At 36.7% G+C, this 25,285-nt stretch overlaps 1 protein-coding gene and 3 pseudogenes across 1 annotated transcript; all 4 read left to right on the forward strand.

The window, feature by feature from the left end:
• The first annotated feature begins 286 nt into the window (after positions 1–286).
• Positions 287–7,089, forward strand: LOC127182751 (cytochrome P450 2J2). Its single transcript, XM_051138316.1, has 9 exons — positions 287–780; positions 895–1,057; positions 1,139–1,288; positions 2,298–2,458; positions 2,614–2,790; positions 2,982–3,123; positions 4,178–4,365; positions 4,677–4,818; positions 6,469–7,089. The coding sequence occupies exons 1-9, from the start codon at positions 571–573 to the stop codon at positions 6,642–6,644; spliced, it is 1,509 nt and encodes a 502-aa protein (XP_050994273.1). The 5' UTR covers positions 287–570; the 3' UTR covers positions 6,645–7,089.
• Positions 7,090–9,344: 2,255 nt separating this feature from the next.
• Positions 9,345–12,151, forward strand: LOC127183151 (cytochrome P450 2J2-like; annotated as a pseudogene).
• Positions 12,152–13,460: 1,309 nt separating this feature from the next.
• On the forward strand, positions 13,461–17,116 carry LOC127182749 (cytochrome P450 2J3-like; annotated as a pseudogene).
• Positions 17,117–18,690: 1,574 nt separating this feature from the next.
• On the forward strand, positions 18,691–22,214 carry LOC127182756 (cytochrome P450 2J3-like; annotated as a pseudogene).
• The last annotated feature ends 3,071 nt before the right edge of the window (positions 22,215–25,285 follow it).

A 25,285-nucleotide genomic window follows, 5' to 3' on the forward strand; every position in this document is an offset into this window, starting at 1 on the left:
CTTGCCTCAAACTCAAAACATCTACTTTCTTTCAGTGAAGGAGGCGTTACTTCTGTATTTTTTTTTATTTTTTATTTTTTGGTTGTTGTTTTTGCAATTATGTACATATTAATACAAATATATACATCTCACAACAGAAGTAGAAAAAGGGTATACAGAGAGGATAATAAAAAAAAACACACCAAAAGAACAAGTGCATGTACAGAAAGGATCTATGCCAGGGGGCGTTACTTCAGTAGATTCAGGCAATGAAATCCTCAGTTCAGACTATAATGCTATTTGTTCGCGCTAGTGTCAGTCATTCAAAGGAGAAAATCGGTCACGCGCTTCAAAGGAGATTAAACATGAGTAAATAAAAAATATGGACGCATTGAGTCGTTTACCTATAAAAAATCATACAGAAACACCGATTCGTTCACGAATAGCTCTCTCTTAATTCCAGGTGTCCGAAAGGTGTATTACAGGTCATGTTGTTGTAGAAAACAAAAGTGAACCAGGAAGTAAACAACTTTAAGCGTAACATTTCGCGTAGTCACGTTTCTCAGTGCAGAACTTGATAAACGCGTGAAAATGGTCTTGGAGAACATTTTCTTGTCTTTGTCCTCAGTGCAGTGGACAGATGCAGGGACTGTATTACTGATGTTCGTCATCTTTCTGCTTATCTCAGACCTGTTGAGAAACAGAAAGCCTAAAAACTATCCCCCTGGACCCACACCTCTCCCCTTTATTGGGAATATTTTCAGCCTGGATTTTAAACAACCACATATTCAGTTAACTAAGGTAATTCACAGCCTCTCGTTGTGATTTCAAATGAGGTCTGCTATATTTTGCAATCCTGATTATTTTTCAGATTTTTTCCCTCATGTTTTTTTTATATTGTCTCTTTCCCTACAGCTGTCAGACCATTATGGCAACATTTTCAGCTTGCAGCTGGGAAACTTGAACACTGTGGTTGTAAATACCTACAGCATGGTCAAGAAAGCTCTTATTGATCAAGCAAACATTTTCACAGGCCGCCCAACCAATGATGTGCTCAAAAGAATAATCAAGTGCCAAGGTATGCATTAATGATGGGAAAATAACTTTAGAACTCTCCCTAAGTATCACATCTTTCATATTGTGTAATGTCTGGCAACAGGTGTAACTTTCAATACTGGCTACAGCTGGAAGCAGCAGAGGCGTTTTACTCTCAGTACGCTTAAATACTTTGGCGTGGGAAAGAGAAGCCTGGAAGTCATCATCATGGAAGAGTACAAATTCCTTCACCAGATCATCATGGATACCAATGGTAAGTACAGCAGTTATAGTTGTGTTATAGTTTTGCTGAGGTTTTTTTTTTTTTTTTGTCATATGAACACTGATAAGCATTTCTAAACACTTTCAGCATAACTGTTATAAACTGAGGGACTGAAACTATTACAGAAGGTTTAAACGTTTACTGATGCTTCAGAAGTAAAAACTATGCATTACGAGCCGGGGGTGAAAGCGTTTTGTTTTTGAAGACAAAATTTAGCATATTTTGTCTTCTGGGGAACATGTAAGAATCTTCTGTAGCTTCTGAGGGGCAGGACTAAATGAAAAAAATATGATATTTAGGCAAAATAAAAAATGTACACACATTCATTCCATTCAAAGGTTTTACCCCTTAATGCATCGTTTTTCCTTCTGAAGCATCAGTGAGCATTTGAGCCTTCTGTAATACTTGTCCTCAGTGTAAAAAGATCATACAATCATTGTTGGAAGGTGTTCAAATACTCAAAAATGCAGAAAAACCAATGAATTTGTGGGACCTGAAGGATTTTTATGAAGAACAGTGGCCAGTTTAAATGTTCAGGACAAACAAGGAACTCATGATCCACTATCACTAAACAAACAAAAAAAAAAAAACCAGCTGTGGATCATTCAGGTAACAACACAGTATTAAGAACTAAGTGTAAGTAAACATTGCAATTATTATTTTCTTTTGTGGACTATATGTAAATGTCTTTTATGTGAAACATCTTATTCAGGTCAGTACTAAATAAAAAATAACATGCATTGAACCCTCTTATTTTGGTAAAATAATTAACATTTTGCAGATTCTGCCATGTGTATGTAAACTTTTGATGTATATGTATATGGTTCTCCCACCAGATGGCACCAATCTGTATTTACTCATCTTGGATTTTAAATGCATTTTTAACTTAAATACTACTTTAATTGAAAAATATTAGGATTAAAAAATGGGCATCCAAAAAATGTAAAAATCTACTTTGAAACTGAAACCAGCTTCACCTGTCGATGTTTTTTTTTTTTAGGGTTGCCATTTGACCCTCATTACGTTATTAACAATGCTGTCTCCAACATCATCTGCTCCATGGTATTCGGCAGGAGGTTTGAGTACACTGACCAAAGGTTTCTGAACATGCTCAGTCTGATGTCTAAAGCCCTTAAACTACAAACGTCTGTGTGGATACAGGTACTGATTTGTTCATTCCAATTATGAGATGGTGAGTGGTCTGTCAATGGCACTGCTGAATTGCCACTAAAGGTGCATCAAAATGCAATATTTGAAAACTAAACAATTAAAATAAAGATGCCCAACCACATTCACCTGCTACTTGTCCATTATAGCTTTACGGTGCTTTCCCTCGTGTTATGGACCTCTTCCCAGGACCTCATAAGGACCTCTTTTCCTGCTTCCATCAAGTTCGTGCTTTTATTAAGGAAGAGGTGGACAAACATTATGCAGACTGGGACCCCTCCTCGCCCAGAGATTTTATAGACTGCTATCTTACTGAGATCCAGAAGGTACTATTATTCTTTATCACAGCCTGTGAAAATATGACTTTTCATAAACATATTATGTTTTTGTTAGCAAACAACATATTTGGTAAACATGTAGAAATATTCCACGCATTTAGTTTGTTGAGTTTCCTTTAACCTGTTTAATTTGTTCCTATTCCTTTTTGCTGATTGTAATGTCTCTGTGTGCTTTATAGAGGAAAGATGATTTGGAAGCAGGATTTCATGAAGAGGGTCTGCAATATGCTGTACTTGATTTGTTTGTGGCAGGAACTGAGACCACATCTACCACTCTACTGTGGGCCTTTGTATACATGATGAAATTCCCAGAAATACAAGGTAAAAAGCTCCAATCAACTGTGAAGTGCAAATTAAGCGTAAGATGATACAGACTATAAGCCAGAAAGACTGAATACCTATGTACTTAAAGGAGAAATTCAATTCCAGAATGAAAATTTCCTCATAATTTACTTACCTCCATGTAATCCAAGATGTTTATGTCTTTCTTTCTTCAGTATAAAAGAAATGAAGCATTTTGAGGAAAACATTCCATGATTTTTCTCCATATAGTGGACTTTAATGGGACCCAGCAGGTTGAAGGTCCAAATTGCAGTTTTAAAATAGCTTCAAAGGGCTCTACATGATCCCAGCCAAGGAATAAGAGTCTTATCTAGAGAAACAATCGGTCAATTTCTTAAAAAAAATGAAAATTTCTATACTTTTTAACCACAAATGCTCGTCTTGCACTAGCTCCGTGATATGCATGCGTGTCGTCAAGCATTGCATAATCACGTTGGAAAAGTCTTGCACGGTTAGTTCTTCGTCTGTGTACTTCGGTTCAGAAAGGTAGGGTAGGGTGAAAAACTTCTCCTCCAACTTCAAAATCATCTGATGTTGTTTTACCTCTTTTGTAAATGGTGTTTGAGTTTCTTTGCACATTCTCTTTGTAAACACTGGGTCGGTACTTCCGCCTACGTCACGTGCATGATTACGTAATGCGTGAGGTCAAACTAGTGCAAGACGAGCATTTGTGGTTAAAAAGTATATAAATTTGTATTTTTCTTAGACAATTACCAATCGTTTCACTAGAAAAGACTCTTATTCTTTGGCTGGGATTGTATTGAGTCCTTTTGAAGCTGCATTGAAACTGCAGTTTAGACCTTCAACCTGTTGGCCACCATTGAAGTCCACTATATGGAGAAAAATCCTGAAATATTTTCCTCAAAAACCTTAATTTCTTTTCGACTGAAGAAAGAAAGACACAGACATCTTGGATGACTTGAGGGTGAGTAAATTGTCAGGAAATTTTCATTCTGGAAGTGAACTAATTCTTTAAATTTGTTATATGCATGTTATGGAATTTTGACATTAAATGTCATATTTACACATTCAGAAAAGGTTCAAGAAGAAATAGACAGAGTAGTTGGACGATCACGTCGACCCAACATGGATGACAGATCCAGCATGCCATACACTGATGCAGTTATCCATGAGGTCCAGAGAATGGGCAATGTTGTGCCACTTAGTGTGCCAAGAATGACCAATGAAGACACAATTTTGGAAGGATATTTCATTCCAAAGGTAAGATGAATGACAAAACTTGGTAAAACTTCTTAAGAATGACACAGCTGACTTTTCATCAACATACCAAACTTACCAAATCAGACCCTTGTGTAATTTTAATGTATTTTATGTATTTTGTTTTATTTATACACTATCTACTAACTATCTAGTTTTACTGTCTGCCAACCACATCATACTACTATGTCAATTTAAATTATTTAAATGTACTTTAAAAGTACATGATATGCCACGTGGAATCTTGTATGCTAATCCGTAGATGGTGTTAGTATGTCATCATCTGAATATATGTTTTTTTATTCTACATTTAGGGTACACAGATCATTCCTAACCTGACCTCAGTACTGTTTGATCAGACCAAGTGGAAGGCTCCACATTCATTTGACCCACAGAATTTTCTTAACGCTCAAGGCCAGTTTGAAAAACCTGAAGCTTTTATTCCTTTCTCAGCAGGTGAGCAGGTTTTTTATCTAGGTGAACATTTTATTCGACATATACACTGTGTGCAGAATTATTAGGCATGTTGATATTCTGGTCATATTTTTTTTCCAAACACATTTTACCAATTCCAAACCACATCAGTCTTAGTAACTACTGTTAATTTTGTATTTAATCATTTATATGTGATGTATAATTGTCCGTGAAGGCTGGAAGTGAAAAACTCCTTATATTCAGGTGTGCAGGATTATTAGGCATGTTTTCGTTTACAGCTAAAATGAGCCAAAAAAGATATTTAACCCAGACTGAAAAGTCCAAATTATTAAATGCCCATGAGAAGAATGCAATACTAATGCATTACAAGAATTTGCAAAGTTAAGGCTTGACCATTGGACAGAGAAATGCTTGTTGAGTCTGCATGGTCAGAAAAAACAGGTGGAGAAGAAAAGATGCATGTTAACTGCAAAAGAATTAGGAATTAAGGTGAAGAATTAGGTGTGACAACATCAGGAACCGTTTAGTCTCCAGCGCCACCATTTTCTAGAACTGCAACCTACCTGGAGTCTTCAGAAGTGCAATGTGTCAGGTTCTCAGAGACTTTGCTTGGTAAAAAATCCTAAAAAATGCCCCTTACTTAATAAGAATAACAAGCTGACGTCTTGTGAAATACATGAAGACAGTTTTTTTATATGCTTTAGAGACAGATAAGTTGAGAGTGACTCTTGAAGGACAAGCATCACATCCTCTTGTGCCTCTGATTCAAGAATTTATCTTCCAAAATCTGGCAGTAAGTTTTGGGAGTTCATGTTTAGTCTCTTATCCTGAAAAGTCTGACTTGCAGAGATGGACTAAAATGAACTCCCAAAACTTACTGCCAGATTTTAGAAGATAAATTCTTGAATCAGAGGTACAAGAGGATGTGATGCTTGTCCTTCAAGAGTCACTCTCAACTTATCTGTCTCTAAAGCATATAAAAAAACTGTCTTCATGTATTTCACAAGACGTCAGCTTGTTATTCTTATTAAGTCAGGGGCATTTTTTAGATTTTTTACCAAGCAAAGTCTCTGAGAACCTGACACATTGTACTTCTGAAGACTCCAGGTAGGTTGCAGTTCTGGAAAATGGTGGCGCTGGAGAACTGGAAACGGTTCCTGATGGTGTCACACCTAATTCTTCACCTTAATTCCTAATTCTTTTGCAGTTAACATGCATCTTTTCTTCTCCACCTTTTTTCTGACCATGCAGACTCAACAAGCATTTCACTGTCCAATGGTCAAGCCTTAACTTTGCAAATTCTTGTAATGCATTAGTATTGCATTCTTCTCATGGGCATTTAATAATTTGGACTTTTCAGTCTGGGTTAAATCTCTTTTTTGGCTCATTTTAGCTGTAAACGAAAACATGCCTAATAATTCTGCACACCTGAATATAAGGAGTTTTTCACTTCCAGCCTTCACGGACAATTATATATCACATATAAATGATTAAACACAAAATTAACAGTAGTTATTAAGACTGATGTGGTTTGGAATTGGTAAAATGTGTTTGGAAAAAAAATATGACCAGAATATCAACATGCCTAATAATTCTGCACACAGTGTACATAAAATACTTTACAGTTGTGTATATACATGTCAAAGCATGAGATTATTTCATCCTCCCAAGGAAAACGATCTTGTCCAGGAGAATCGCTTGCCCGTATGGAGCTCTTTCTCTTCTTTACATCATTGCTACAATCCTTCACTCTGTCTCCTCCAGAGGGAACACAAGCATGCTTGGATTTTAAGTTTGGAATGACACTCTCTCCAAAGCCATTTAGAATAATTTTCACTCCTTGTTGATTGTTTTATACATTTTACATCATTGCGCCATATTTACAAGTGGAATTTACTGTTTGTTCAACTGAGATTGTTGAAAATGATCTATAACCAATTTTACTGTTTCTTCAACTGAGATTGTTCAAAATGATCTAGAACCAGTTTTACTGTTTCTTCAACTGAGATTGTTCAAAATGATCTAGAACCAAGTAAAACTGCAGCTTTTAGACAAATAAAGTGGGTAACCTTTAGAAAATGTCTCTTATTTATCCCTTGATACCACACTATCATAACATCAGACAAGTTAAAACTGAGAAAGCTAAATTAGCTAAATATTTTTATATTTTGTTTATTACACTTTACTGTATATTATAAATTTTTCTTAAGTATTTTTGTATTGTCCTTGTAAGTTATGTTTGTTCCCTTTCTACCCTGTCATTCTCGAGAGGAGTAAACATAAGACGTAAACATAAAACGTAAAAGTAAGAATTTCATTGTACTAGTACATATGACAATAAAGCTCTTGAATCTTGAATGAGAAAGTAAAACAGTATATAATATGTAATATATAATAATATAATTAAAACAATGAATTATTTAAATTATAAATAATAATGCAAAATAATATAATATTTAAAAATCTGAATATTATTATTCTGCAAGTCTTGAGCTACAAGCGGACAAAGGTTGTTTCTCAAAAGAAAGGATATATATCCTAATGAAGCTGAAATTTTTCCACGGTCGTTGAAAACTTTTTTTTTTTTTTTTTTTTTTTTTAAGTTGCAGTTAACTATTTTGTAATGAGTTGGAATGTGTGCAAACGGTTTGTGGATGACAGGAGGATGTTAAGGATATACATTTTTCAAAATATGCCCCATTAGGGACACAAAATGAGACTGCCTTTTAAGAGTAGAGACAAATGGAACTCGATGTGTTTCCAGAGAGAGGCAGCCTTTGTTTTCAGAAGCACCCAAATCCTTATAAGGATCACCAACAGCAGACTAGCAGAGATCCTCTTATTATTGGCCTCCATATGACGTTTTCAGATCCCATAGAATTAAAGGGGTAGTTCACCCGAAAATGAAAATTCTGTAATTTATTACCACGACTAGAGTTGGGCTGATAGACGATGCAATCCGCTGCATCCCAAGACCGTGTTCAGAAAGAAAATGACGTATTCTATGGAACCCTTAAAGGGAATAAATATGAGATGCTAGGAAAATATGTATGTCAATACTGTCTCTCGCAGTTATATGGTTGGGTAATTATACTGTATATAAATTGCTGGCATCAGGGAGAAGTTATTAATATGCGGGGCATTGAAACTGCTTTTAAATGCATGATCTCTTTTTACTTTCACTTTCGAGATTTGCGATTTATACATATGTAGAACGACAGTACTTACCACACATTTTACAAGATAATATGCTTGTCAGTGGTGCTCAGGATCTCTAAATCATTCACCATTGTCCTCAGTCGTCTCTCTTTAATCTGTTTATGTGGTAAGTGAAATTTTATGTACTGCAATTTTTATTTATTTATTTTTTTAAGATAATCTTGAAAGCTCTTTATGGAGGAGGGGCTCTGGTAGACTATATGCTATCAATATACACTAACCAAAATTATAAACACAACACTTTTGTTTTTGCCCCCATTTTTCATATGCTGAACTCAAAGATCTAAGACTTTTTCTATGTACACAAAAGGCCTGTTTCTCTCAAATATTGTTCACAAATCTGTCTAAATCTGTGTTAGTGAGCACTTCTCCTTTGCTGAGATAATTCACCCACGTCACAGGTGTGGCATATCAAGATGCTGATTAGACAGCATGATTATTGCACAGGTGTGCCTTAGGCTGGCCACAATAAAAGGCCACTCTAAAATGTGCAGTTTTACTGTATTCCAGGGGGGTCCGAAAACCTGTCAGTATCTGGTGTGACCACCATTTGCCTCACGCAGTGCAACACATCTCCTCTGCATAGAGTTGATCAGGTTGTTGATTGTGGCCTGTGGAGTGTTGGTCCACTCCTTATCAATGGCCTCTCGAAGTTGCTGAATATTGGCAGGAACTGGAACACGCTGTCGTATACGCCGATCCAGAGTGTCCTAAACATGCTCAATGGGTGACATGTCTGGTGAGTATGCTGGCCATGCAACAACTGGGATGTTTTCAACTTCCAGGAATTGTGTACAGATCCTTGCAACATGGGGCTGTGCATTATTATACTGCAACATAAGGTGATGGTCGTGGATGAATGGCACAACAATGGGCCTCAGGATCTCGTCATGGTATCTCTGTGCATTCAAAATGCCATCAATAAAATGCACCTGTGTTCGTTGTCCATAACATACGCCTGCCCATACCATAACCCCACCGCCACCATGGGCCACTCGATCCACAACGTTGACATCAGCAAACCGCTCACCCACACAATGCCATACACGCTGTCTGCCATCTGCCCTGTACAGTGGAAACCAGGATTCATCCATGAAGAGAACACCTCTCCAAAGTGCCAGACGGCATCGAATGTGAGCATTTGCCCACTCAAGTCGGTTACAACAACGAACTGCAGTCAGGTTGAGACCCCAAAGAGGATGACGAGCATACGGATGAGCTTCCCTAAGACAGTTTCTGACAGTTTGTGCAGAAATTCTTTGGTTATGCAAACCGATTGTTGCAGCAGCTGTCCGGGTGGCTGGTCTCAGACAATCTCGGAGGTGAAGATGCTGGATGTGGAAGCCCTGGGCTGGTGAGGCCGGTTGGATGTACTGCCAAATTCTCTGAAACAACTTTGGAGACGGCCTATGGTAGAGAAATGAACATTAAGTTAACGGGCAACAGCTCTGGTGGACATTCCTGCAGTCAGCATGCCAATTGCATGCTCTCTCAAAACATCTGTGGCATTGTGCTGTGTGATAAAACTGCACATTTTAGAGTGGCCTTTTATTGTGGCCAGCCTAAGCACACCTGTGCAATAATCATGCTGTCTAATCAGCATCTTGATATGCCGCACCTGTGAGGTGGATGGATTATCTCGGCAAAGGAGAAGTGCTCACTAACACAGATTTAGACAGATTTGTGAACAATATTTGAGAGAAATAGGCCTTTTGTGTACATAGAAAAAGGCTTAGATCTTTGAGTTCAGCTCACAAAAAATGGGGGCAAAAACAAAAGTGTTTCATTTATAATTTTGGTCAGTGTATATTATGCTAAATCATCATATCAAAGAAAGGAATACAGTTAAGGCTACACACCGGACCGGAACATAATTTCTGCAATGCAGAAAAAAAATCAAACACAACGTAAACCGTGCTAGATCATTCTTGGCCAAACATAACTGCGCAAACAGTCATGTACCTGTTGCACGTTTACGAGTGGATCGATATCAAGACTATCTTGTTATTCTCGCTTGTGTTTTTATTACTAAGTTATTATTATGAAGTTATTATATCAAAAATAAAGTGCCGAAGAACTTTCCTCCTGGACCATGGTCTTTACCAATTATAGGAGACCTTCATCATATCGATCACAAGACGATTCATCTTCAGTTGGAAAAGGTAATATCTAATTGTATTTTTGTAAACTTTTAAAGCAGTAAGTAGACTCTTATCTAAGACTTATCTTGTATTTAAACCTATAAAACTATAACTAAGTTATATGTTCATTTTCACACATATTTTTCAGTTTGCAAAACAATACAGAAATATTCTAAGCATTCAAATTGTCGGACCAAGAATTGTTTTCTTGATCGGGTACAAGACAGTGAAACAGGTATATCTGCAAGAAGGCGACAACCTGGCTGATCAACCCAAGTTACCCATATTTTATGACATCTTTAGAGACAAAGGTCAGTCAGTCAATCAGTGTATGGTAAAATTGTTAACTTTTCATCATAATTTCTATGTCAATCACATTGCAAATAAATATCATGCCATTGAGAATGAGAGTGTGAGATGAAGTGGCTAAATGGAGTTTGCTGGTGTTTGGTCATCAATTTGAGTACAGTGACAATGACTTCCAGAATCTGCTAAAGAAAATCAGGGGGGAAGCATTTGGGCTCAGGTGCACAGTTTCTTATTTTCTGTCAAGTATTCTTTGTGTTTTGCTCCCTTTGCCACGTCTTAAACAGGTCATAGTCAGTTACTTCTGTTTTACTTTCTCTAGCTGTATAACATGTTCCCATGGCTCATGCGGCGAGTGCCTGGACCACACAAGAAAATTATCACTCTGTGGCAGGAGGTGATTGACTTTATTCAAAGGGAAGGTGAATGCACACAGAGTGGATTATGATCCATCAAATCCTCGAGACTGCATTGACTGCTTCCTTACTGAGATGGTAAAAGTAAGACTATCTTGGCGGGTGTCAGTAAGTGTGCTGGTACAGGAATGCTCTGGCATGCATTCAGAAATGGATATTACATCACAGTTGTTCTAATTCATAATGTTTAGCCTAAAAATGACACAGGTGCTGGATTTGATTTGGAGACTTTGTGCTTCAGTACTCTGGATCTGTTTATTGGGGGAAGTGAGACCACCTCCACCACTCTGTACTGGGGTCTTCTCTACATGATAGGAATAGGATTATACTTCATTCCAAAGGTTGGTCTAGCCATTTTGAATGGATAGACTGAAGTTGTTATTCCATATAGATAAAGTGCTTGATAATCTGGTTTGTGTTTAACCCTCTGGTGGTCTTCAGTCATTTTAGATGGAACATTTTAAATTTTTTTACTTGTTTGGAATGGTACAAAACCTGCTGACTTCTGTGCCACTTGCTATTTGAACACAAATAAATTGTGGACATGATTAGAAAAGGCTAAGTGGTCTTAAAAATGGTCACACTTTGTGATCTTTGCCATAAAAAAGGACAGCCACACTAAATGAATGAAAATACAGAGCAATTTTGGGGGGTTAAAGTCTAGAAATCAGACAAGACAAAGCAGTCTTTGATAATGTCTAAATATATATTTAATTACAAAACCTAAAAAAAAGTAACCATTTATGTCTGAAGATACTTATAAGCCACTAGGAAATACACAGCTATATATATACAGTAGTCAGCATTTGAAGTGGATCAAAAAGTTAATCAAAGTAGTCCAAAAACAAAATTAAATGTTGACTACTGTGTGTTTATATATATAATATAATAAAGAAAATCGTATGCAATGCCACAGTGTGACCACTAGATGCCTGTATATATATATATATATATATATATATATTTCAGATCTAGTGGTCTAAAGGCATCTGACGATATTTCTTTAAATCCCACCTGCCTTGGATTTTAAATACCTTTGCTCTGTTATCCCCTCAAAATGCTAAAAATTAAACAAATATTATTGAAACAAAATATATTTTGCTTAAAAAAAGATGGAAGCATATTATTGTCTTGGTGTAACTCTGAAGTGAGGAATACCAGAAGGTTAAAAATTATATTTTTACATTCTTTAAAATAAATTAATAAATAAATAAAGATAGATATGTAGTCTAATCTGTTTTGATTCTTCAGGGCACAGTTGCGATTGACAGTTTGGCATCAGTGCTGTTTGATGAGTCCGAGTGGGAGACGCCTCACTCTTTTAACCCGGGTCACTTCCTGGACAATGAGGGCCAATTCAGGAGGAGAGATGCCTTTTTACCTTTTTCTCTAGGTACAGGAAAACAAGTACAATTATACTTTGATTTTGTATTGTATTGTAAAAAAAAAAGTTTAATTTCTTGCTCGTATAAAATGGATCACATTATGAGTGAACAATCTTGTGATTCACACTAGTAGAATACAGGTAGTTTTTATATTTATAGTGTAAAGAATGTATTTGATTTTCAGGAAAAAGAGTGTGTCTTGGGGAGCAACTGGCATGAATGGAGCTATTTCTCTTTTTCTCCTCTCTGCTGCAGCGCTTCACTTTCTCTTCACCAGTGGGTGTGGAGCCCAACTTTGATTATTCAATGGGGACCACTCGATGTCTCCAACCATATAAATTATGTGCAGTGCCACGTTAAGACAAGCAATTCACACTAACTTGTGATTATGGATTGTGTGTGTTTGGGAGAAAATACATCCATTTAATTTTGTAAGACTGTGGGAATGGATGTTGACAGTAAATCAGTGTAAGGGTGAACATTGGCTCAGTGGGTAAAGATCAGGGTTTGGAACCCAGACGTTTTTGGTCCAATAGGGTCTGGCTGCAGACATCTGCACCTGCACTCTCAGACGCCTGCTCTTCCGCAAGTGACATCATTTGCAGTCTATTTTATTTTTAATTTTTTTTTATATATTTATTATTTTTTTAATTGAATCTCTCAACATTTTACAACAGTAGCCAGGTGGTGAAGACAAGAAAAAAGAAACTAAATTACAACGTAACACGCAATCCACACAAATCGTGCGTGTTGCCAGTGGAGACAAGATGCTGTTTATGAAGTGCTGCAAATTTTCAGGGTTTCCATGCTTATTTGAATTTTCATGAAAATCTCAAGTCTTTTTGAAAAAATTACTGAAAAACATTTAATTTCAGACCTAAAAACAAAAATAGGCATTTTATGTAGACAAAACTCAAACTACTGTCTCAAAGTATTAGCATTTTCAAATATTTGACATCCTTTAATGTTTTAATATAGAACTTTTTTGGTAATTTGTTAATTTTATTTTAATGTATTTGCACTGTTTTGATCTGTTTTGGTCTGTTTTTCTGTTGTATTGTTCTCCTGTCGGGGAAATTGCTTCATTTCTATAATTCTATTTTGTTACTATTTACTGAAGAGGTAAAAAGCAGCCATGTCAGTATTATTCTCCGATGTTGTTTTGTCAGTGAATGTTTTGGGAGGGGTTTTCCTGAAGTGGGTGGGTATTGAAAAAGTTTTGGGCTGGAAATCGTCGACCCTGTCTGGCAGTACAGACCTGACCATGGATCTGCTGCGTTTTTACGAATGGCTCGATATCAAGACTATTTTAATATTTTCCGGTGTTTTTTTACTGCTTGCTGATTATATCAAAAATAAAGTGCCGAAAAACTTTCCTCCTGGACCATGGTCTTTGCCGATTATTGGAGATCTTCATCATATCGACCACAATAAGATTCATCTTCAGGTGGCAAAGGTAAATACAATCTGTAAGTGTATGTATGCTTGTTTGGATCTGTGATGTAATTCAAAACAATATCATCTGCGATGATGGACGTGAACTGAAATTCAGCGATATTTAAACTACCTTGGTTTATTTTCAAATCATATCTTCAAGTTTGCAGAAAAATATGGAGACATTTTAAGCATTCGATTTCTCGGACCAAGAATTGTTATACTGAATGGGTACAAAAGAGTCAAGGAGGTCTATCTACAAGAAGGCGACAACCTCGCTGATCGACCCGTGTTGCCTATGATTTATGACATGGTTGAAGACAAAGGTCAGTCTTGTATATTTAAAATACTGAATGATCTTTTCAATATAAACCGAAAACTGTAAATTCAAACTCAGATTGAGTTATATGGCGCTAGAGGAAAATATATATATATACATATTTTGTCCAAATTGCTCTAATATCAGTACTTGAGTCAGACATAGGAAAAATAACGCATTTTGTGTTGTGATCAGGTTTAGTTGCTGCCAGTGGATATAAATGGAAGCATCAGAGAAGATTTGCACTCTCAACTCTTCGAAACTTTGGATTGGGGAAAAAAAGTCTGGAGCCATCTATGCACCTTGAATGTCACTTTCTGAATGAGGCCATTTCAAGTGAGCATGGTATGTCCTTAAAGAAGAAGTCCACTTCCAGAACAACAATTTACAAATAATTTACTCACCCCCTTGTCAACCAACTATATGGTACGGTACGGTACGGTACTTTTTTCGGTACATTACTCTGTGTAATAACAAAAACATTTATTTCAGTAAAAAAAAAAGTAGAAAAATCTCAATTTCAACATTTTGAACAATAGGGGCCTACAACTTTTTTCTTTTTTTCCAGAAATTCTTGTGTGTTTTAATTTTTCTGATAATCAAATACAGGCATTAAATATTTATTTATTTTTAATGAAATTAAATTAAATTGTGGATAAATTAAATTAAATTAATCATTTTTATTTGTTGCCAAACAAACAGAGTTTTTGTTATTTCTGTTAAGTTTTGTTAGTTGTTTAAGTTCTTGCGTTTGTCGTCATGTGACGCAGAGGCCGAAAATAACCGCGAGCGTCACGTGTGCTTCATTATTTGTGTAGTAAACAAAGCCGAGTCTCCGCCGTTTATTCATACAGAGCCAAGCGGAACATGGAGGATTCATATTTAAACCGTCTTTTTGCATTTTAATATTCACAGATACTAGTCCATATGGCGATTCGAATTAAGTGAGAGACCTACTTTTGATTCATTAAACCAAAAATTGACGAATTCTGTGGCATCCCGTGCTATAGAGTAAATCCGTTTTCATGAATGGACTCCGCGATCACGTCCGCGTTTTAGCGGAGGAGCGGACCTTTTGATACGATTCAATAGTACGTAGTGTCGTGAACGCGCATGCCAGAACCTGTGCTACATGACCTTTTGTGCTTAAAATGTATACACATTTTTATTTTCCGAAAAAAATGACAGATAATTTTGCTAGATAAGACCCTTCTTCCTCGGCTGGGCTCGTTTAGAGCCCTTTGAAGCTGCATTTAAACTACATTTTGGAAGTTCAAAATCGGGGGCACAATTGAAGTCCATTATATGAAGAAAAATCCTGAAATGCTTTCCTAAAAACCAAAAATTCTTTACGACTGAAGACAGAAAGACATGAACATCTTGGATGACAAGGGGGTGAGTAAATTATTTGTGAATTGTTGTTCTGGAAGTGGACTAATCCTTTAAGTTTGTGAATTGAAAAGAACTGAAACTAAACTTTTTATTTCACGAACATTTAGAATAGGAAGTGCAATGTGATTTACTATCATGATAACATTTCCAGGTCAACCCTTTGACCCTCAAATCCTGCTGAACAACGCTGTGTCAAATGTGATCTGTGTGCTTGTGTTTGGTAATCGATTTGAGTACAGTGACAATGACTTCCAGACTCTGTTGAAGAACATCAATGAGGCTATGTATCTAGATGGAAGCGTCTGGGCTCAAGTAAACATTTTCACATTTTAACAAGTTAATTCTGCTCTCTATAGCATCTTCGTTGCTCAGCCAAAGCCTTTTGTTTTGCTTTCTTTAGCTGTATAATATGTTCCCGTGGCTCCTGCGGCATCTGCCTGGACCACACAAAAAATCTTTTACTCTGTGGAATAAGGTGATTGACTTTGTTCGAGAGAAGGTGAATGCACACAGAGTGAATTATGATCCATCGAATCCTCGAGACTATATTGACTGCTTTCTTGGAGAAATGGAAAAAGTAAGAGACTTTCTTAGTCAGGTGTCAGTAAATGCAATGCTTCAGTAATAATAATATATGGCTATTGAACTGAAATCCCTCTTAATCATATTGTTTAGCTTAAAGACGACACGGCCGCTGGGTTTGATGTGGAGAACTTGTGCATCTGTACTTTGGATCTGTTTATAGCGGGAACTGAGACCACCTCCACCACTCTGTACTGGGGTCTTCTGTACATGATGAAATATATTGAGATACAGGGTGAGAGTTTGTTATAAGAAATATATGCACATAAACAAATAAATAAACATATTCACTATTTCTACTTCGTATCTTCAGCCAAAGTTCAGGAGGAGATTGATCGTGTTGTTGGAGGATCACTGCAGCCATCTTTATCAGACAGAGACAACATGCCCTACACCAATGCTGTTATTCATGAGATACAGAGAATTGGAAATATCGCCCCATTAAATTTGCCCCGGGCTACTGTGGAACGTACTCAAATAGGAGAATACTCCATTCCAAAGGTATAGTAGGAATAGAGCACTGTATTTTTATGGACACTGGGACAATTTTGAGTACCTGTCATTGACTGACAGATTAAAACTGGTAAATTGCCACTGGTCCTCCATAAACATTTTGATTTGTTTTGATTAAGGGCACAGCTGTGATTGGAAGTTTGTCATCAGTGCTGTTTGATGAGTCTGAGTGGGAGACACCTCACACTTTTAACCCGGGCCACTTCCTGGATGCTGAAGGCAAATTCAGAAAGAGAGATGCCTTTTTACCTTTTTCTCTAGGCACGTATAGAATTTTTTTGTTTTGCAAGTGAAGGCAAACTTTTTTTTTCTCTTCCACACCAAAATTATTTGATATTGGAATACTGTTTTTCCATATTTACTTAGAAGAAGTGAAAGGTATATACAAGGTATTCTCTTTTTGTATCTAATTACAGGAAAGAGAGTGTGTCCTGGGAGCAACTGGCACGGATGGAGCTGTTCCTCTTTTTCTCCTCTCTGCTGCAGCGCTTCACTTTCTCTTCACCAGCAGGTGTGGAGCCCAGCTTGGATTACAGATTGGGGACCACTCGATGTCCACTACCGTATAAATTATGTGCAGTGCCACGTTAAGACAAGCAATTCACACAAATATGTTTGGCTCAATGGTATAGATCAGGGCTGATAAACCAGAGGTTTTTGATTTAAAAGAATTTGTGGGGATTTGTGAGCTACCAGCATTGTGCCCTTAAACCAGACTACTCCAGGGGGTCTGTTTACTAAAATGTAAATTAGATAAATGATTCAGTAAATTTGTGATGCAATGTATAATTGCAGGGTAGCGCTATATTTAATTATTGACAGGAATGAAAACAAAGCTGTGAGAGATAGAAGCACATGCATTCACTAGATTGTACTGTTTAACAACATACTGATTACTCAGCTGACAAAACAGTTTTAAAAGTTGTGAGTTGTGCAAATTATAATATTTATGACCTTTATGTTACATTCAACATGGCATCTAAACTAATAGAATTTTATATATGATCTGATCTGATGATCAGATGATCTGAAGAAACATTGAACAATTAAGTTATTTTATGCTTAAATCAAGAACAAATATGTCAATAAAACTTGTTTTCACTTTGAATTACAGTAATTTTTCTGAGCCCATTGGCAGGTATTTGTTCTTGTTTTAATCATAAACACATCATTTTGATCAAGTCCTCAAAAACAAGACTTCTTATTTTATGTCATTTTGTTTTTCAAGTTAATATATGTTAGATATGTTAGACATGTATTTTCAAGCCTTAAAGCATTGCTAATAAACTCTTTGTGCTTCATAGACATTTACATTTAAGACCATATTGACATATTGATGTGTTTTCTTCCCTTACATTTATTTATTCCTTAAAAATTTTTGAAGGTCTTAAATAGATCTTTAAAAACTCTTAAATTTACCATCATGAAATCTGCAGAAACCCTGAAATAACAATTGGCAATAAAATGCTATAATTTAATAACAAATATCTTGTTTAAACAACACAAACGATAGTCAAAAGTCTACATATGTGAATCAGCAAAATGTTATTTTACCAAAATAAGAGGGATCATACAAAATGCATATTATTTTTTATTTTGTTCTGACCTGAATAAAATATTTTACATAAAAGATATTTACATATAGTCTATTACAGATTGCAGATTCTGCAAGGTGTATGTAAACCTTTGACGTCAACTGTATGTATTTAATATTTGTAAAATAAGTAAATTAGCCAATTTCCCTGGTGAAAAAAACAGCATATGCTGGTAGCTATGTTTTGATGCTGGGATGCTGGTTTAAGCTGGTCTTTAGCTGGTCCCTAGCTGGTTTATGCTGGTCCTTTGCTGATTTATGCTGGTCCTTGACCAGCAACATGACCAGCATAAACCAGCAAAGGACCAGCACAAACCAGCAAAGGACCAGCTTAAACCAGCATCAAAACATACCTACCAGCATATGCTGGTTTTTTCACCAGGGTTTGTTTTAAGGTTTGCAGAAATGCGTAAACACTTGATTAAATGCAATAAACGTGTGGTATATGCTCCATAACTTTAAATATACTGCTCTGACCCTTCTTGGGACGGAGTGTTAAAGTTCATTACAGATACATATCTGTCTTGTTTATGCTGACGGATAGTATGCGAATTAGGACACCACAATGAAGAAAACACTGACCTTATGTAATGCGTAATATGACGTTTCAGAACGTGAAATTGTGCCAAGATGGTCAATCAGACAACACAGTGAATATCACGTTAACTGTGTGAATTATTTCTCGATTATTAAATCACTAAGCTATAGCCTACTTAAAATATTAAATCCGCCAACAATCCAAAATAACAACTATGGACCTGCTGCGTGTTTACGAGTGGATTGATATCAAGAGTATTTTGATATTTTCGTGTGTTTTTATTGCTGAGCGATTATATCAGAAATAAAGCGCCGAAGAACTTGGACCATGGTCTTTACCGATTATAGGACACCTTCATCATATCGACCAAAATAAAATCCATCTTCAGTTGGCAAGGGTAAATCATTTGTATTCTTATTTGGATGATTAATGGTAATTTGAAACATCCGCTTTGCGAAAATGAAAGTACTGAAATTCAACAGTATTCAAAATGTTTTTGTAGTATGCGTATGTGTTCATTTTCAAACCGTTTCAGTTTGCAGAAATATACGGAGACGTTTTAAGCATTAGATTTTTCGGATTAAGAATTGTTGTGTTGAACGGGTACAAAAGGGTGAAGGAAGTGTATGTACAACAAGGCGAAAACCTCGTAGATCGTCCCATGTTACCTATGATTTATGACATCTTTGGAGACAAAGGTCAGTTTTGTAAAATCAAAATACTGAATTGGTGGTTTCAATATATTGAGAGAGAATGAGAACAATTTAAAGGTTCTTTAAACACTAGGACATGTGAACAAAGAGAAGTGGGAAATGGAAAAGTCTTGTTTAAACGTGTTGTGAACAGGTTTAGGTAGTTCCAGTGGATATAAATGGAAGCAGCAGAGAAGATTTGCACTCTCAACTCTTCGAAACTTTGGATTGGGAAAGAAAAGCCTGGAACCGTCCATCCATCTTGAATGTCGCTTTCTGAATGAGGCCATTTCAAGTGAGCATGGTATGTACAGAAGTTCATGGAATGAAAAGAACTATACAAACACAAGCATGAAGTGATTACGTAACAGTTGTTATGGTAACATTTCCAGGTCAACCCTTTGATCTTCGCATACTGCTGAACAATGCTGTCGCAAATGTGATCTGTGTGCTTGTGTTTGGTAATCGATTTGAGTACAGTGACAATGACTTCCAGTCTCTGCTGAAAAACATCAGTGAGGCTATGTATTTGGAAGGAAGCATCAGTGTTCAAGTAAACAGTTTAAGCATTTTAACAACTTAAATTTTGCTCTCTTTAGCATCTTCACTTCTCTTCTGATTTTTGTTCTTCTTTCTTCAGCTTTATAACATGTTCCCATGGCTCATGGGGCGAGTGCCTGGACCACATAAGACAATGTTTGCTCTATGGCAGGAAGTGATCGACTTTGTTCGAGAGAAGGTGAACACACACAAAGTAGATTATGATCCATCAAATCCTCGAGACTACATTGACTGCTTCCTTGCTGAGATGGAAAAAGTAAGACCCTTTCATCAGTAAGTGGAATGCTCTGGTTATAATAATGTATGGATTTTGAATTTAATTGCCTCTCAATCGTGTTGTTTAGCTTAAAGACGACACCGTCGCTGGATTTGATGTGGAGAACTTGTGCATCTGTACTCTGGATCTGTTTGTGGCGGGATCTGAGACCACCTTCACCACTCTGTACTGGGGTCTTCTCTACATGATGAAATATCCTGAGATACAGGGTGAGAGCTTACTGTGAGAAATGGCATTCATATTCCCAGTCTCAATTTTGTCTTGGACTAGTCTCTACTTTGTATCTTCAGCCAAAGTTCAGGAGGAGATTGATCGGGTTGTTGGAGGGTCACGGCAGCCATCTTTATCAGACCGAGACAACATGCCCTACACCAATGCTGTTATTCATGAGATACAGAGAATTGGAAATATTGTCCCATTAAATTTGCCCCGGGCTACTGTGGAAGATACTCAGATAGGAGAATACTCTATTCCAAAGGTACAATGGAACTAGTAAGTGTAGAGCACTGTATGTTGTTAACGCAAACCTGATTCAATACAACATCACGAAAGTCTCTAGTGGAACAGTGGTTCCCAACCACATTTCTGGAACTATGCAAGACCTGGATTAGCTGGTGTTTAATTAGTGTTGAGGCTTAACTCGCAGTAATGGACACCGCTGATTTAACCTGTCTGTGACTGATTGATTGAAACATTTTGATTCTTTAGGGCACAGCTGTGATTGGCAGTTTGACATCAGTGCTGTTTGATGAGTCCGAGTGGGAGACGCCTCACTCTTTTAACCCAGGCCACTTCCTGGATGCTGAGGGCAAATTCAGGAGAAGAGATGCCTTTGTACCTTTTTCTCTAGGTATAAAAAAACTTTGTGTTCACTTGCAAAATTTTTGCATTTTCTCACAAGTGTTGCATTCCTGACGAACATTCAATTGGGCTCGCAAGAGCATTGAAATATAGTTATTCCTTCAATCGTATTTTTTCCGTCCCCTCAGTAGAAACTTGTTTTCAGGAGAAAATTTTCATGCCACAATATTTGATGTTGGAATACAGTTATTTCCTTATTTATTTTGCAAAATTGCAAGTTATATACAAGGTATTTTCTCTGTTTTCTAATTACAGGAAAGAGAGTCTGTCTTGGGGAGCAACTGGCACGGATGGAGCTCTTCCTCTTTTTCTCCTCTCTGCTGCAGCGCTTCACTTTCTCTTCACCAGCGGGTGTGGAGCTCAGCATGGATTACAAACTGGGGACCACTCGATGTCCACTACCATATAAATTATGTGCAGTGTCACGTTAGACAAGCAATTCACACAAATATGTGTTTGTGTATTGCTTGTGCTTGTGATGCTGAATCTATGTGCCAATTTTATTATTTTGATGAAATGAAGTAATAGAATGAATTGTAATTTGCTTTGGATAAGAAATTGTTTGGAAAATATGCAATAATACAGTGTATGAGTTAAAGGGATAGTTCACCCAAAAATTAAAGTTCTGTCATTTATTACTCACCCTCAACGCATTCCAAATCCGTAAAACCTTTGTTCATCTTCAAACACAAATTAAGATATCATTGATTAAATCTGCGAGTTTTTTTAGAAGAAGTTATTTTTTGTTTGCTTTGCGCACAAAAAGTATTCCCATTAGCTTCATAAAATAGCAGCTGAACCACTATGTCCTTCCTATGTTTCTGTGCCTTGACCGTGGTAGGATGCTTGCTGTTTATGGCGGGTCAGAGAGCTCTCAGATTTCATCAAAAATATATTTATTTCTGTACAGAAGATGAACAAGAGTCTTACAAGCTTGAAATGACATGAGGGTGAATAATTAATTACATAATTTTCATTTTTGGGGGAACTATTCCTTTAATATCTACAGTTGTGACAAGAAAATAAGTCTTTATATTTCTTTAATTGGATGCTAAGTTCACTTTTACATGTTGTTTGAACTTTAATGTGTGTTGGCAGTGTATGTACAAATCTACCCTATAATGATAAAAATCCATACAGTGGTTTTTAATTAATCTGTAAAAATAATATTTCCTTTTTCAAATCGAGCCGTTCTCAGATGCCTGTCGTTGTTGCGTCACACCAACAGAGGCCGCTCCCACGATAGTTGATTGACATGAGCTCTTACCTCAGACCAGCTGTAACAGTCCAGCCTTCATGTTTTGATGCCGGAGCAGGGATGTAAGTTAGACCAGAATTGAGCGATTGAGGTGTTGTGTTGCTGGATGTAATAATGAACGTAGTGGGCGTCATTTACTCCCGACATCTGAGCCGCTGAAGATGCAGTAGATTACGTTTTTTGTGAAGGGAATGCACCTCCCAATCTACATATATCCGTGTGTGTTTGCGCGAATCATCCGTGATCCAGCTTCACTTACAGCAGAAGTGAGTATAAGGGGTTTTTTATGAATCTTTGCGATCGCCTTTCCTTATAATGTGCTAGTTAGCATGTTTAGCAGCCTAACGCGGCTAAAGTAAACATGCTTGTCAATCCACAGAGAGAAGAGAGGGGCGGGGCGAGCAGAGCTCATCTGCATTTATAGCAGCCTCCACCAGAATGAGATTTTTGCAAAGCTGATTTTGGCAAGGTAAAAAGGGTATTTTTACACTACCAATGAGAATTTTTAACCAAAGTATATTATAGACTTTTCATTAAGACCCTAAAGAATCATATCAACTTGTGGAAAATGGGCATCCGATGACCCCTTTAAATATGTTCCTAATCTGCTGCTTTAGATTAACTTTTCTTCTATGAAGGGATCTTTTGTCCTGAAAATGAAGAGAACTTTTGTCAACAGGTTTAATTGGTGCCAATGGGTATAAATGGAAGCATCAGAGGAGGTTTGCACTCTCAACTCTTCAGACCTTCGGATTGGAAAAGAAAAGCCTGTAGCCATCCATCCATTTTGAATGTACCTGTCTGAATGAGGCCTTTTCAAATGAACAAGGTATTTACTGATTTACTGAAAATGACATTTGAAATCAAAAGCAGTGTGATGAACAACAACTTCTGTTCCAGGTCGACCATTTGACCCTCGCTTACTGCTGAACAACGCTGTGTCAAATGTGATCTGTGTGCTTGTGTTTGGTAATCGATTTGAGTACAGTGACAATGACTTCCAGTCTCTGCTGAAGAACATCAATGAGGCTTTATATCTAGAAGGAAGCGTCTGGGCTCAAGTAAACATCTTTATATTTTCATTGTGTAGTCCATATAGACACCACGCAGTGTTTAAAATAATAAACTGTACTAAATTACATTTTCTATTTGCCCTTTTTTTTTTTTTTTTTAGCTGTATAACGCGTTCCCATGGCTCATGTGGCGAGTAGCTGGATCACACCACAGAATATTTCTTCTGCTGAATAAGGTGAATGACTTTGTTCGAGGGAAGGTGAATGCACACAGAGTGGATTATGATCTAGCAAATCCTCGAGACTACATTGACTGCTTCCTTGCTGAGATGGAAAAAGTAAGAGACTTTCTTATAGGGGAGTGTCAGTATTTGTGCTTGTACAAAAATGCTGTGGTATGCTTGCTTATAATCGCCCTCATTCATGTTGTTTAGCTTAAAGACGACACAGATGCTGGGTTTGATGTGGAGAACTTGTGCATCTGTGCTTTGGATCTGTTTGTAGCGGGAACTGAGACCGCCTCCACCACTCTGTACTGGGCTCTTCTCTACATGATGAAATATCCTGAGATACAGGGTGAGAGCTTACTGTGAAAAAAAAAGTAATGTAACACTCAGATTTTTGTCTTGGACTATCTCTGTTTCGTATCTTCAGCCAAAGTTCAGGAGGAGATTGATCGTGTTGTTGGAGGGTCATGGCAGCCATCTTTATCAGACAGAGACAACATGCCCTACACCAATGCTGTTATTCATGAGATACAGAGGTTTGGAAATATTATCCCATTAAACCTGGTCCGGTCTACTGTGAAAGAAACCCAGATAGGAAAATACTTCATTCCAAAGGTTGGTCTAGTCATTTTGAATAGATAGACTGAAGTTGTTATTCCATATAGATAAAGTGCTTGATAATCTGGTTTGTGTTTAACCCTCTGGTGGTCTTCAGTCATTTTAGATGGAATTTTTTACTTGTTTAGAATGGTACAAAACCTGCTGACTTCTGTGGCACTTGCTATTTGAACACAAATAAATTGTGGACATGATTAGAAAAGGCTAAGTGGTCTTAAAAATGGTCACACTTTGTGATCTTTGCCATCAAAAAGGACAGCCACACTAAATGAATGAAAATACAGAGCAATTTTGGGGGGTTAAAGTCTAGAAATCAGACAAGACAAAGCAGTCTTTGATAATGTCTAAATATATATTTAATTACAAAACCTAAAAAAAAAGTAACTATTTATGTCTGAAGATACTTATAAGCCACTAGGAAATACACAGCTATATATATATATATATATATATACACAGTACAATGTTATATATATATATATATATATATATACACAGTACAATGTTGACTGCGTGTTATATATATATATATATATATATATATATATATATAGTACAATGTTGACTACACAGTACAATGTTGACTGCGTATATATATATATATATATATATATATATATATAATATTATGAAGATTTCAGATGCAAAAGCCTCTAAATCCATCTGACGTATTTCTTTAAAATTAGCATTTCTGGTTTCTGTGTAAGTACTGGTACTTCTGATTGGCTGGAATTTAGCGAGTTTGAAGTAAAATTATTTGATAGATGTATAATATGTGTCAGGAGCTTTCACTCAGTATCATTATCTCATTTTTGACCAAGATGGTTTTTAGCTGGTTTTGCATCTGAACTTTTCATATATACAGGTATCTAGTGGTCACACTGTGGCATTGCATATGATTTTCTTATTTCTTAGTTTGGCATCAGTGCTGTTTGATGAGTCCGAGTGGGAGACACCTCACTCTTTTAACCCAGGCCACTTCCTGGACAATGAGGGCAAATTCAGGAGGAGAGATGCCTTTTTACCTTTTTCTCTAGGTACAGGAAAACAAGTATGTTTATATTTTGATTTTGTATTGTATTGTAAAAAACAAAGTTTAATTTCTTGCTCCTATAAAGTGGATCACATAATGAGTGAACAAT

This window comes from Labeo rohita, chromosome 20 (assembly GCF_022985175.1).
Source record: "Labeo rohita strain BAU-BD-2019 chromosome 20, IGBB_LRoh.1.0, whole genome shotgun sequence".
NCBI classification, from domain to species: Eukaryota; Metazoa; Chordata; class Actinopteri; order Cypriniformes; family Cyprinidae; genus Labeo; species Labeo rohita.

Excerpts from the sequence above, each read along its gene's own strand:
- LOC127182751 (XM_051138316.1), top strand. The coding sequence starts at position 571 with ATGGTCTTGGAGAACATTTTCTTGTCTTTGTCCTCAGTGCAGTGGACA. Across the intron at positions 1,289-2,297 it reads GATCATCATGGATACCAATG|GGTTGCCATTTGACCCTCAT; the intron begins GTAAGTACAGCA and ends TTTTTTTTTTAG. Across the intron at positions 4,819-6,468 it reads TTTTATTCCTTTCTCAGCAG|GAAAACGATCTTGTCCAGGA; the intron begins GTGAGCAGGTTT and ends CATCCTCCCAAG.